At 36.7% G+C, this 14,598-nt stretch overlaps 1 protein-coding gene across 2 annotated transcripts; it reads right to left on the bottom strand.

The window, feature by feature from the left end:
* Positions 1 to 171: 171 nt before the first annotated feature.
* LOC127426543 (zinc finger protein OZF-like) lies at positions 172 to 9,469 on the bottom strand. Of its 2 annotated transcripts, none has more exons than XM_051673414.1 (3): positions 9,229 to 9,469; positions 8,264 to 8,818; positions 172 to 1,871 (listed from the first exon to the last, which is right to left on the bottom strand). In XM_051673414.1, exons 1-3 carry the CDS (start codon positions 9,419 to 9,421, stop codon positions 1,180 to 1,182), a joined length of 1,440 nt encoding a protein of 479 aa, XP_051529374.1. In that variant the 5' UTR covers positions 9,422 to 9,469; the 3' UTR covers positions 172 to 1,179. The 2 variants fall into 2 exon arrangements, with proteins under 2 accessions (XP_051529374.1, XP_051529375.1); XM_051673415.1 differs by having other exon boundaries at positions 8,672 to 8,818.
* Between the last annotated feature and the right edge of the window lie 5,129 nt (positions 9,470 to 14,598).

The following is a 14,598-nucleotide window of genomic DNA, read 5'->3' as shown; positions in this document are numbered from 1 at the left end:
TTCTTTCCTTTCCTTTTTCAGTTTTGTGTTCTTAAATTATGTTAAACTTTATCTATCTATCTATCTGTCTGTCTGTCATCTATTTGTGTTAATAAATCGCCTATTGTTTAAAAGATGTTTATCTTTGATACCAAACTGTCTGCACATTGGATAAACCTCACACGTAATGGACAGCAGCATTTCAGAAATGGGAATATTTTGCTTTATTTACAAAACACATAGACTTGCTAAAAGCATTAAAATAAAACGTTTTCTGGCATGTGACCAAGTTAAAGGGATAGCTCACCCAAAAATAAAAATTCTCTCATCATTTACTCTCTCTCTCTCATGTCATCCCAAATGTACAAGACTGACTTTCTTCTGCTGATATCTAGGCTCTGTAGGTCAATACAATGCAAGTGAAAGGTGACCAAAACTTTGAAGCTCTAAAAGTACATAAAGGTGGCATTAAAGTAACCCATAAGACTCCAGTGGTTAAATCCTATCTTCAGAAGCAATATGATAAGTGTAGGTGAGAAACAGATTAAGATTTAAGTCCTTTTTTACTATAATTCTCCTCCCTCCCAAGTAGAGTTGCCATATGCACAAATGTGAATCACCAAAAACAAAAGCAGCATGTGAAAGTGGAGATTTTTAGTAAAAAAGGACTCAAATATTGATTTGTTTCATATCATATCACTTCAGAAGACATGGAATAAACCACTGGAGTCATATGGATTACTTTTATGCTGCCTTTATTTGCTTTTTTGACCTTCAAAGTTCTGGCCACCATTAACTTGCAATGTGTGGACCTACAGAGCTAAGATATTCTTCAAAAAAATCTTCATTTGTGTTCAGTAGAAGAAAGTCATACATATCTGGGATGGCATGAGAGTGAGTAAATGATGACAGAATTGTCATTTTTGGGTGAACAATTCCTTTAAATTGCAGTTATATAACTAGGAAATTATTAGATATTTTATTACAGTATGCAGTATGGTTGTCTGTTGATTCTCTATGGCCTCTGATGAAAACAATTACACTACTGGGCTGTTTTTTTATTTAAATTTTCCTGATATTTAATATTTGGGCACTGTACACTCAATCTAAAATTAGGTATGTAAATTTGAAATTCAATACCAGCATTACTATTCAAATTACTTAGCCAAAGAAGTGATAACAACAGCCAATTTACCAGCTTTACGGCTTTTTCTTTGATAATAGTGACATATCTCCTCCATGATGTTTAATTATGTGTGCCCTTGCCTGATTCCACTGAACAAAGCTTTTCCCACATTTTTTGCACCCATATGGTTTTTCACCAGTGTGAATCCTCAAATGCTCTCTGAGATGACAGCTCTTATAGAATCCCCTACCACAAAACCTACAGTGGTAGTTTCTGACTCGTTGGTGCACACGCATGTGGATCTTTAGACTCTGGTGATGTCTGAATGGCTTGTCACATATTTCGCAATGGACAGGATATTTCTCAGTGTCCTGATGGTGTTGGTCCAAATTCAGGTGAGATATCCCCTCAAATGTTTGTTCATTATCAGGAACGGTATAGGTGCTTAGTCCATCATCTTCAATTATCACCTGGTCACTTACACTTTTATTTGGAGTAGTATGTGACCCTGAGATATTAGAACAGATGGCCTTTGTCTCAAAATAATCTCTTGTAACATGCTCCATCAAGTTCATGCCTAGATCAGCCCCCTTTTCTGTCTTAACTGAGATTCTGTTTAAACTTAGTTTAGAAGTTGATGAAGCACTCGGTGAGTACTGTGGGTTTCCATCCAGGTTTATGCTGTCTGGCTTCAGCATTATTTGCATATTGGAGAGCTGTGAGTCCAGTGGTTCTTCAATGGAGCTCTGATCCACTGTTCGGCTTTCTGTTGGGAAAGAAATGTTCTTAAAATAAAGTCTATAAATATGATGATCAGTTAAAAACACGTTTATATGAGTTGCATCATAAAACTATTTCTGTAATGGCATTCTGTGGACTAAATATGCTATTAATGAAAAGTAAGATCTCATGATCTTATCTGAACTGCTACATATCCACTATTAACATCTAAGTGAGTCTAAACATCTAGCAAGCTATTTGTCAGCAAATTTCATGAACTTGGAACTACCTTGATTTCTTTTAATTAGATGTGGAGTTGAACGTTGATGTTTTTCTTTATGGCAAACAGAAGGCAGTTTGCGGTCCAACTACAATATCTCCTCCACTTTCCAACAAGAAAAATGCTGCCTGTACCTCCAAGACCCAAAAGACCCTAGCTGTGACATTGTAGTTACCAAGCAGGGTTGTTTGTGAATGTTCAGAATGGCATTTTTCATGTTTGTAACTTTTGTATATTAATCTAAATCATAACCCTTTATTTGATTGGACTGACAAAAATTAATACAATTTGACACAAAATTGGACATCAAATGCAAATTAACCATATTTTCAAAATGACAACTAGATGCCACTTGCAGAAATTAAACATGCATAGTGAGGTCCTGTGAAAACAATGTAGTATTTTAATGATTTTAACTAGGCTTGCTTCCATATTTAGGCCTATTTATTTGTTGTATACTTTTATTACTAACACTTATTTTTTGGGTGCCTTAAAAGGGGTTATGACATGAGGAATCAAAGTTTCCTTGATTTTTTGACATAAGATGTCATTGTACTATAAGTTTCAGAACTGAAAACTTCCTCCTTAATAGAAAAAAAGCATTTATTTCATCCAAGCTGCAAAAATGGCTAGTATGGAATTTGTGGAACTTGTGACGTCACAAAGACATCATTGCACAATTGGCCCCGCCCACTAGTGCTCAGTCAGTCACACAGGTGAAGAGGAGAGAGATGGCCTGTCATGGGAGATTCATCCAAAATGGGTTGCACAGGACACATTCATGTACCTGTCTGGATTTAAATGTTTTTCTTCACAAACGTGCACTAGACGAACAGCGTTGACTGTTATCATACATCTCGCGCCACTTTTAAAAGACGCAATGTCAAGTTATAACTCTAAAAAGGATCCCCCCATTGTGTTTCATTCAGCTGCGCTGTCTTGCTGTTGTGCTGTTTTGGAAGGCGTCCTGGACTATTTTTGCACCCATCTGTGCTATTTTTAGTAGTTGGTCTTTTGTAAACATATAACCATCTTTGATCGTTATGACGCGTTTCCGGCGATGTATGCTGCGTTTTAAGAGCGGTACAAGTACAAATTTTAAAAACGTGTCTCATTCTGCTGCTGCCACTGACTGGGACAAACACATGCAGTCCTGTGTGTAAACAAACCGGGAAAATGCTAGATGTTTAGACCAGCGTCTCTGCTTTGGCCTGTTGAAGCATCCAACATCACCGTGTACTGTATTACATTTGAGTATTCAGAAGATTTCAGTGTGAACTGCTTGTGAAACAGCCACAATATGATTCAAGTTTTGCAAAGGAACTGATATTGAAAGATGGGGCAGTTAAAATTGGACTAATGGACGAAAAACTGTAAGTAACCAATTTCATTCATGAATATTTAATGGCATGACTGTTTATGCTGTGCTTGAGTGAACAGTTTGATACATTCAGATGAAATATGTTGGGTGTACTTTGTGTTAACCCTAAAATGTAGTGTGGAGTTTGTACATTTTCTTCAGAATGCATTTCAAATATGCCTGTATCACAACAGTAGGCATTTACAATGAAGTCTTAAAGGGTCAGGCAGCTTAAAACCAAGGTTTTCAGACAGAGGGCCAAAGACAGGATGGAAAATTATACAGTGCATTCAGAAAGTCAGACCCCTTCATTTTTTCACATTTTATGTTGCAGCCTTATACTAATATGCTTTATATTATTGTATTTTTTTCACATCAATTTACACTCCATACCCCTTAATGACCAAGCAAAAACCGGATTTTTGATAACTAACTTTGCAAATTTATTAAAAAGAAAAAAAACTGAAGCTTGATAGCCCCAGGCCCCGTTAACATTCATTGTGTGAAAAGTTGTCAGATTGACAACTACTCAGACCCTTTGCTATGACACTTGAAATTTAGCTCATGTGCATCCCATTTCTCTGGATCATCTTTGAGATGCTTCTACACTTTGACTGGAGTCCACCTGTGGCAAATTCAATTGATTAGACGTGATTTGGAAAGGCACACACCTGTCTATATAAGGTCTCACAGCTGAAAATGCATATCAGAGCAAAAACCAGGACTTTTCCTAGAGCTGGCCGCCTGGCCAAACTGAGAAATCAGGGTGAAGGGCCTTGGTAAGAGAAGTGACCAAGAACTTGATGATCACTCTGGTTGAGCTCCAGAGATCATGTGTGGAGATGGGAGAAACTTGCAGAAGGACAACCATCATTGCAACACTCCACCGATCTGGGCTTTATGGCAGAGTGGCCAGATGGAAGCCTCTCCTCAGTGTAAGACATATGAAAGCACCTAAAGGACTTTCAGACTGTGAGAAACAAGATTCTCTTGTCTGATGAAACGAAGATTGAACTGTTTGTCCTCAATTCCAAGTGTCATGTCTGGACGAAATCAGGCACTGCGCATTACCTGCGCAATACCATCCTAACAGTGGAGCATGGTGGTGGTAGCATCATGCTGTGGGGGTGTTTATCAGTGGCAGGGACTGGTCAGGGTTGAAGGAAAGCTGAACACAGCAAAATACAGAGATATCCTTAATGAAAACCTAGTCCAGAGCACTCAGGACCTCAGACTGGGCCGAAGGGTCACCTTCCAACAGGACAATGACCCTAAAGCACACAGCCAAGACCACGCAAGAATGGCTTAGGGACAACTCTGTGAATGTCCTTGAGTGGCCCAGCCAGAGCCTGGACTTGAATGCAATCGAACATCTCTGGAGAGACATGAAAATAGCTGTCCACTGATGGTCCCCATACAACCTGACAGAGCTTGAGAGGATCTGCAGAGAATAATGGCAGAAAATCCCCAAATGCAAGTGTGCAAAGCTTGTCGCATCATACCCAAAAAGAATTGAGGCTGTAATCACTGCCAAAGGTGCTTCAACTAAATACTGAGTTAAGGGTCTGAATAACTTATGTCAATGTAATATTTCAGTTTTTTCTTTTTAATAACTTTGGAAAGTTATCAAAAATCTGCTTCTTGCTTTGTCATTATGGGGTAAGAATTGTAGATCAGTGGTTCCCAACCTTGGATATCTCCCTAATCAAACACACCTGATTCAACTCATCAGCTCATTAGTGGAGACTCTAAGACCTGAACTGGGTTTGTCAGAAAAGGTAGATAAACAAAATGTGCAGTGTTGGGGGGCCTGCAGGAACAGGATTGAGAACCACTGGGATAGATTGATGTGAAAAAATAATTGCAGCGATAAACTTTATTGGACTTTAAAATAAATAACACAAACCAACGCATTTCAGCACGTAGGCCTTCCACATTTAAAACAGACATCCACATTTAAAACAACTTTGACCAATGAAAGCACACTTAAACAACCAATCATTTTGGGCTATGAAATTGAATCCAAGTTTCTCACTTGATTGACAAGAATGTTTTTCTTTCTGCCATGTTTTGTGGTCATTATGAGAGAAGTATTCTAAAAGTATTCTATCAAAAAAAAAAAAAAAAAAAAAAATCAGTCAGAGCCGTTACTGAATTATTCTTATACTGATAACTTGAAATTAAATAAGAATGGTTGAAGTCTCACAAGCCTAAGGTACAAGATTAGACTACATAACACAACTCTCTCCACAAGTTTTGTTGTAATAAGTGGAATTTTATAAAATAATAAATGCACGAATGAAACATGCTATCACATTTCTTGTTTTAGAACTTTTATTTAATATATAATTAGGATCAATTATTGTATTGCATGTATTTCTCTAAAAAGTCTGCAAACACACCTTTTACAACAATTTATATTTAAGCTTTAATATTTATATACACTGATGAGCCAAAATATTATGACAACTCACAGGTGAAGCGAATGAAGTTGATCATTTCCTAACAAGGTCACATGTTAAGGCCTGGGTAGATTAGATGAGTAAGCGAACAGTCAGTTTGAATGCAGGAGAAATGGGCAGGAGTAAAGACCTGAACGACTTTGAGAAGGGCCAGACGACTGGATCGGAACATCTATGAAACGGCAAGGCTTGAGGGGTGCTCCCAGTCAGCAGTGGTGAGTACCTATCAACAGTGGTCCAAGGAGGGACAAACGACAAACCGGCAGCAGGGTGTTGGCCACCCAAGGCTCATCGATGCGTGAGGACAACGAAGGCTATTCCATCTGGTTCGAACTGACAGAAGGCATACTGTGGCACAAGTCACAGAGAATTTTAATGATGGTTACGGGAGGAATGTGTCACAACACACAGTGCATCGCACCCTGCTGTGTATGGGGCTGCGTAGCTTCAGACCATTAAGAGTGCCCTTGATGACCCTTGTCTACCATCGAAAGTGCCTACAATGGGCACCGAGCATCGGCACTGGACCTTGGAGCAGTTGAAGAAGGTCTCCTGATCCGAAGAGTCCCGTTTTCTTTACATCACATGGACGGCCGTGTACGTGTGCGCTGTTTACCTGGGGAAGTGATGGCACCAGGATACACTGTGGGAAGACAACAAGCCAGTGGAGGGAGTGTGATGCTCTGGGTAATGTTTTGCTGGGAAATCCTGGGTCCGGCCATTCATGTGGATGTCAATTTGACACGTGCCACCTACCTAAACACCAGGCACACCCCTTCATGGCGATGACATTCCCTGATGGCAGTGGCCTCTTTCAGCAGGATAACGCGCCCTGCTACACTGCACACATTGTTCGGGAATGGTTTGAGGAACATGAAGAGTTCAAGGTGTTGCCCTGGCCTCCAAATTCCCCAGATCTCAATCTGATTGAGCATCTGTGGGATGTGCTGGACTAACAAGCCCGATCCAAGCTGGCTCCACCTCGCAACTTACAGGACTTGAAGGATCTGCTGTTAATGTCTTGGTGCCAGATACCACAGGACACCTTCAGGAGTCTTGTAGAGTCCATGCCTCAGGGGGTTGGCACTGTTTTGGCAGCACGTGGAGGACCAACATATTAGGCAGATGGTCATATTGTTTTGGCTCATCAGTGTATATTAAAGTTATTTCTGATGTGTTATATCTGCTGTCAAATTTCAAAAAGAAACTTGAAATTTCAAGAAACTTGAAATGATCTCATCATTTGGCAACAGACTGCAAAATGGCAGTAAATGCAATAAGAATTGCATTTCTTATTTCCAAATAATTCTTCCTCAAAAGTATTAGCCTAAAAGAATTGTTACTGGAATCGTTACTGGAACCGGAATCGTTAAATTCCTTATGATTCCCATTCCTGATAAAAAAAAAAAAAGTCAATAATTCTCCTGTGTTTTTAACGTGAGGAGTGGTATTTGTGTGATGCGCAGAGTTGCTGCCTTGTAGACCGTTCCAAATAGGTCACTATTTGGAGGTTCCATTTGAATTAGGATGCGGTCTTAGAAGGAAGTAGACAGCAAGGCAACGCACAAGGTTTTGGTATCATGCCAAAATCTGCCTTACCCACAGTACCATATTCACAGAATCTATCAGTCCATAAATCTGACAGAGAAGTGTTTTATATAATCTGCCATCTGTATAAGTGTATTACAAGAACATGAATCATATTTTCATACAATCCTTTGAACACCTGACCCCCTTCGGATGTTCCCCTCATGTTTTGGTATCAAGCCAATATCTGCCTTACCCACAGTACCATAATCACAGAATCTAACAGTCCATAAACCTGACAGAGAAGTGTTTAATATAATCTGCCATCTGTATAAGTGTATTACAAGAACATAAATCATATTTTCATATTATCCTTTGGATGTTACCCTTATGTTTTATTATCTGCAGTATTGTATTTCAGAGCAAGTGAATGTAACTGCGTATCAAATATATTGGACAGACAGTGTTGCTGCTATCGTTGGGCAGAAATTCCTCCCATCGAACAATCAATCAATAAAGCAATAAAATAATATATAGCAATGTTCACATAATTTGGAAGAAAAGTAGAGTTGTCTCTCAGTTACATGTTTTAATATTTCATTTACATATATCTAATAAAACTTAGTAGGAAATTAGTTAATTATTTCTGATTTCAATTCTTCATTTTTGTGTGTGTGTGTGTGTGTGTGTGTGTGTGTGTGTGTGTGTGTTTTAAGACTGATCACAATGAACAGTCTTAAGGTGCCATCTCACAAGATTTGACCGAGAAAAACCCTTTCCACACATTGGGCAGCTGTAGCGATAATCACCTTTATGGAGTCTCTCATGTTCTTTCAAATGGATTTTCGATTTAAAGCACCTCCCACAGAAATCACAGCTGAAAGGTCTCTCGCTCTGGTGAACTATCATATGTGTCCGCAAGCGTCCCTTGCTGCAGAAAGACTTGCCACAAATCTTGCACATGAATGTGTTCTGGTGACTTTGCGGCACCTTTTGCGACACCTCATCACGAGAGTGCAGATCTTGTTCAGCTATTGGAAGGTCAACGTGACCATCACTGATATAGCCAAGTAGTACTACAGTTGGGTTTGAATCACTACCTTGATCACACTGATCTGATTTAACTGCGACTGATGATTGTATATCTAAACCACCACTATCTTCATTCTTCACAAGTAACTCTGGCTGGTGTGAAAGGGACTCAGTGGGTTCCTGACCTTCTGAGAGGACAGAGGTGATGGCTGAAGCTTGACTCAAAGGTTCATGAGACACCACGGTGGCAACCTCCATCTTCACTCGTATTTCTGAGAGTTCTGAACCAAATGGATCTTGCAGAACTTCATCTGCAATGTTGCTCTGAGTGTCTGTGTAACATGTGACACAAGATCAGATTTGAATAACAAAAATAAAACAGGTAAACAATAAATATCAATGTTGAATGTACTGTAAACGATGTTGAAAATCTCACCACATAATACTGTATAACATTCATCACATAGATATCAGAAATCTTCACCTAAAAAAATCTTATAAGCACTACAAGTACAAAAAAGTACTGTGGTGGTGTTATGGTACAGTGATTAGCACTTTAATACATAACATATTTCTAAATGAGTACCATTTTCATAAACCGTGATATTTACATTACATCATGTACAAAAACATAGTAACACCATGTTACTATTTTGTTAGTGTACAATTTAGTGTATGTTAAATAAATGAGATAATGTTTGTTCTTGTTTATTATTAGTTTCTAAGTGAATGTGTTACTGACCATTGTGTGTTTCTGCACGGTTGAAGCTCCTGGTGTGAGCCAGTGTGTTCCTCAGGCAACAGTTCTCCTGCTTTAGACGCTCTATCTCCTGCTGATACTCAATAACATTGTCTTTGACAGCGTCGAATATTTCTTCGGCGGCTGCCATCATGCGCTTTATCAGAAATGAATGAATGGACACCAATCCCATCATGATGAATTTTGTCAGACACTCCGGCCGTTGTTGAACTCTCTTCTTCGTCTTCCTGTGCGTCAAACAGCAGTACAGTTACAAGCTGAGAATGCAGAGCGCCTCCTGCAGAGCAGTGCAGCGTTTCAGTCACTCAAATAACAGCAAATTCCGATTCAAATATATGAGATGCACCTGTCCAGGGTGTTTCCCTGCCTTCGGACCGAGACAGTTGGGATAGGTTCCAGCACCTCCCGCGAACCTACATAGGACACGCGGCTATAGAAGATGGATGGATATATGAGATAATGATTTAAATTCAGAATAGTTCACTCCAAATCTTAAACAGTTGTCTTGATTTACTCATCCTAATTTTTTCCCAAACCTGTACAAACTTTTTCCACAGGAAAACAGAAAAGGAGTTGTTTAGCCAAATGTCCTGGCTGCTCTTTTCACACAATGAATGTTAACGGGGCCTGGGGCTGTCAAGATTAAAAAATGACAAAAAGCACCATTAAAGTATTCCAACATAAAGTACTCTGGTAACACTTTATATGAAGGTTCTATTTATTAACATTAGTTAGCATGAACTAACAATGAACAATACTTTTACAGCATTTAGCCTATTAATCTTGGTTAATGCAAATTTCAACATATAGTAATGCATTTTTAAAATCAAAGTTGTATACGGTAACATTAGTTAATGCACTATGAACTAACATGAACAACTGTATTTTTAATTACTAACATTAACAAAGATTAATAAATGCTGTAAAAAAAAAAAATTGTTCATGGTTAGTTCATGATAATGCATTACGAATGGAACCTTATTGTAAAGTATTACCTGTACTCCTTTGTTAAAGCCTATAACTATTCAATTCATTTAAAATCAAATAAAAATTAACATGAACCCACATTAAACATGTAATAATGTGTATTTTTGCTATCGATTTTCATTGTTTAATATTGAAAGTCTAAGTCTGGGACAAGTTTAAAACAGTCAAATCTGAACATTAAAGGAGCACTCAGTAATTTTTTCCTCATTAAAAAAGTTTAACTCCTATAGACATGAATTGTAATTTTGCAATATATGTAGGAAATCATGACCATTCACATTAAAATGAAGAATCCAGTCATATCATTAAACTTATAAAAGCTGTTTTATTCTACATGGAGAGGGTCCACACATGGGGGCTGCCATGTTAGAATCACTTGACCAGCCGATTAATACTCGCTTAATCTCAGTAACCGTCCTGTTATTTGACACTTTCACTCATTGATTAAAATAATCATGGCTGACCATGATTACTAAATTTCTACAATGGCATCTGAAACTGAAAACTATTGATTTATAAATGATGCTGCATCCAAGCCGCTAGGTGTCAGTGTAAGTCAAGATGACACAAAGACAAACGTTTCTGAGTGCACCTTTAAAGACTTTGAAAAGTAGCCTACCAAAAATAAATGATGAAGGTCTGTTAAAATGTTTGAAAGTTAATTTTAACGGAAAAAATGTCCCCAAAAAAAGTACAAAAAAACAAACAAACAAACAAAAAAAAAAACAAACAAACAAAAAAAAAAACATCCATTTAAGAAATAGCCAACAAGAACTTTCATTACATTGTGTCTTTTTTTTAACTCTTTAAAAGGGTCATATTAGAGAAAATGTGATTTGTTAAAAAGTGTAAAAGAGTTAGATGCAGGGTTGGACTGGCCATAGGGAGAACCGGGACTTCTCCAAACAACCCCAAAATATTCAGTTTACTGGAACACATACCTATAAATAGTAAATCCAGAGAAACTGATCATTTTGCAGTGGTCTCTTAATTTTTTCCAGAGCTGCATATGTCTTAAAGGTACAGTTCCCAAATTAGCTGATGTAATGGTATGATCAGAAAGAGAGTGGAAAATGATCATGAAAAACTAAATTATTACTGTTTTGGTGCAAAATAAACATAAACATTATAAGTGGACTTTTTAAATGCTCCAAAGGAAATGCTACAAAAGTTGATGTGTTAAGTGTAGAAGTTAATCAGTGAAACCCTACCTGTACTGAGTACATTTACATTTACATTTATTCATTTGGAATACAGCAAAAAGCCATTCATCATAAGGCAGCAGTAACATGAGAAGAGTATGACAGCAGCCAGACCCACCCAGATGTGACTGTACATGTTGGGAATATTCTTTGCATTGTGAAAATCAAACACAGCCACCACAGAATTGACCGCCATGATGAAGGCGAGAACAACACTTCATCATCTGCTTACTGCACTTTGCAGGTCTATAGAAGCCTGTACACCACAATCACTGGAGAAAAAAAGAAAATGAATAAATAAACAAATAAGTGGTCTTTCATTTACATCACAATTATGAGGAGAAACCAGATTCATACAACCAAGCGTTGCAGAAATGAACAGATGGGGTAAAATTGACAACATTTAATCATTTAATTGGGGCCTATACATTAACACAACACCTTAAAAAAAAAAAAGAAAGAAAAAAAATCTCTCTCTCTCTCTCTCTCTCTCTCTCTCTCTCTCTCTCTCTCTCTCTCTATATATATATATATATATAATAAGCAAATATAAATATAAGTAATAACATACCTCCTAATGAGCAGATTATTTTGCAGGTCATTTTGTGTGACCTTCTTGCATCTTTTTATGTTGGTAGTGTCTAAAATCGTTTCCCATACTATTCTTGAGAAAATGTGACATGTTTCTGCCATCCAAAGTTTATTAAACACAGTCAGACATAAAGACTAAATAGCAGGTTATTATAGTTTTGGGTTTTTAATTTAATTATTTTGTATTCAATTTGTCATTGCAATTTAGTTTAGTTTTCGTTAGTTTTCACAGTTTGTTAGTTTTAGTTTAGTTTTAGTTTAAGTATTTTTTATGGCTGCCAAAGCTGAGCTTTTACTGATGTAATTCAGAAAGTCTAACATCATTACATTTCTCAGGGCATTCTTGTGTTACCACAATCAAGTGGTATTTTCACGTTTAATGTGGATTGTAAATGTTGCAAATTGTATAATATAGGGTGAATAGTGACAAAGGACATTTGAGCTTGATCCTCATTGTATCCATATGTATTTCCTTAAATTATTATAAATCATAACTAAACTAATCTTTGGGGAGTAAACAATTAAAGGGATATTTCACCCAAAAATGAACAATTTTTGTCATTAAATCACTCTAATCCCATCCCAGATGTGTATGACTTTCTTTCTTCTGCTAAATACAAAACAAAGATTTTTAGAAGTATATCTCAGCTCTGTTGGTCCATACAATGTAAGTCAACAGGGGCCAAAACTTTGAAGCTTCAAAAAGCACATAAAGGTGGCATAAAAGTAAACCATAAGACTTGTGGTTTATCCATGTCTTTAGAAGTGATATAATAAGTGTGGGTGAGAAACAGATCATTATTTAAGTCATTCTTTACAGTAAATCTTGACATCAGCAGTCTCCTTGGCAATCATGATTTCAAGCTGGATTATATTTTCCAGCGCCATCTAGTGCTCAGTGAACTCTACTTGTAAGTGTAATCGAGCTTGAAAACATGATAGTTCCTGTAGACTGCAACTGCAAGATGTACAGTGAAAATGAGTTACATGTTGGTATGTTCTCACCCAAAACAGATTATATCACTTCAGAAGACATGGATTAAACCATTTATGGATTACTTTTATGCTGACTTTATGTGTTTTTTGGATCTTCAAAGTTTTGAATGCTCTTGACTTGCATTATATTGACCAACTGAGATAATCTTCTAAAAATCTTTGTTTGTGTTAGCAGAAGAAAGAAAGTACACACATCTGGGATGGCATGAGGGTGAATTCATTTTTGGTTCAAATATCCCTTGGAGGTTTTTAATTGATGATTTTACTTTGGGATGTGTGGCAGAGCTCATTTCATGACCACTGGTGGGAAAAGCAATGATAAACATGACAGAAATTTGAGGTAAATCTTGTTAAGTTTATAAAAAGTAATAAAAAAGTAAAAGTTAACTTGATGTTATGATGTGAAAGTAAGAAAATATAAACATTTATTCCAAATACTTTGTAGATATTTTCTAGAGAATAATTTTTCCTCTGTCCCACTTTACCAGTACTGCTTAAAATAAAATCAGGGATTTGGCCAAAATAGGGTCTTCAAAGGCTCTACTTCCCAGTACTGAATATTTATTCATTTTTGCTTTTGACTTAGAAGACATCCTAAGCTTTCTTCAAAGGTATAATGTTACTGTAGGTTATGTGGCATTTGGATTACAATTCAAAGTGTCAAGAAAAGTATCATTTCCAAAAGTGTCCCACTTTGCCCATATTCACCCTAGTATATCAAAAACTAAAACTAAAATGTATTCGAATATTTTTTATTTTCTTTTAGTTAGTTTTTGAGTTACGAAAAAGTATTTTGGTTTAGTTTCAGTTTTTTCCAATTATTTAATTTTTAATTTTGATTTTAGTAAAAAAAAAAAAAAAACGATTTTAGTTAGTTTTTGTTTTCATTTTCATTAACTAACCTATAATAACACTGCTAAATAGCAACAAAATAATATTTTTCATTACTTATTTTCTGGATATCTGTCAACAGGAGCATTACTGAGCATGCAAATCTCTATGTACTATTTATTATTTGTATATATTTAAAATTTTATTTATGCTGCATTTGTATTTTTTGTCACCTTAATTGCTAGTTAACCCCAGGGAATCACAAAAGTAGGTGTGCCTTGCAAGGTAGTGGGTAGGAAGCAGGGTGAGCCATAGGTTGAAGATCTAAAGTATCTAATGGCAACCACCTCATTTTTGCATATCAGTGCTTTTGCTTTTTACTAGAGCTTTCAATTGATAATTATTATTATTATAATCATTTTTAACTGAATTAAATTCATGATGTGGTGATTAATTAGTATAAGCAAATTAATTAAAATTAATCACGTATATCAATATTTGCTAAAAAACCGGACAAATATACATATAAATGTTGCCGTTATATGATTGGCTTAGAAGACTCCCTTGTTAAAAGTTGACCTTTTATGCTCTTTCCTTTGGTAGAGCCGCAGAGGCTTATGTCCTTATAAAAAAGAGATTCTCTGCATTCTAAAAAGAATCCAAAAGAAAATGTGTTCTGAGTAGACCACGTTTAGTCTGCCTTGCTCATGCTATCCACGTAAGATATTTTAATGTCTTCATATAA

Source organism: Myxocyprinus asiaticus, chromosome 35 (genome assembly GCF_019703515.2).
Source record: "Myxocyprinus asiaticus isolate MX2 ecotype Aquarium Trade chromosome 35, UBuf_Myxa_2, whole genome shotgun sequence".
Taxonomy (NCBI): Eukaryota; Metazoa; Chordata; class Actinopteri; order Cypriniformes; family Catostomidae; genus Myxocyprinus; species Myxocyprinus asiaticus.
Note: the sequence above shows the minus strand (reverse complement) of the source record. Positions and strands in the feature narration are given on the sequence as shown.

Bases quoted from the DNA above. Each gene is read 5' to 3' on its own strand.
- LOC127426543 (XM_051673414.1), bottom strand. From the start codon at position 9,421: ATGATGGGATTGGTGTCCATTCATTCATTTCTGATAAAGCGCATGATG. The intron at 8,819-9,228 runs GTCAGTAACACA...CATGTTACACAG, and splicing joins CCGTGCAGAAACACACAATG to ACACTCAGAGCAACATTGCA. The intron at 1,872-8,263 runs GTGATTATCGCT...CTTTCCCAACAG, and splicing joins ACATGAGAGACTCCATAAAG to AAAGCCGAACAGTGGATCAG.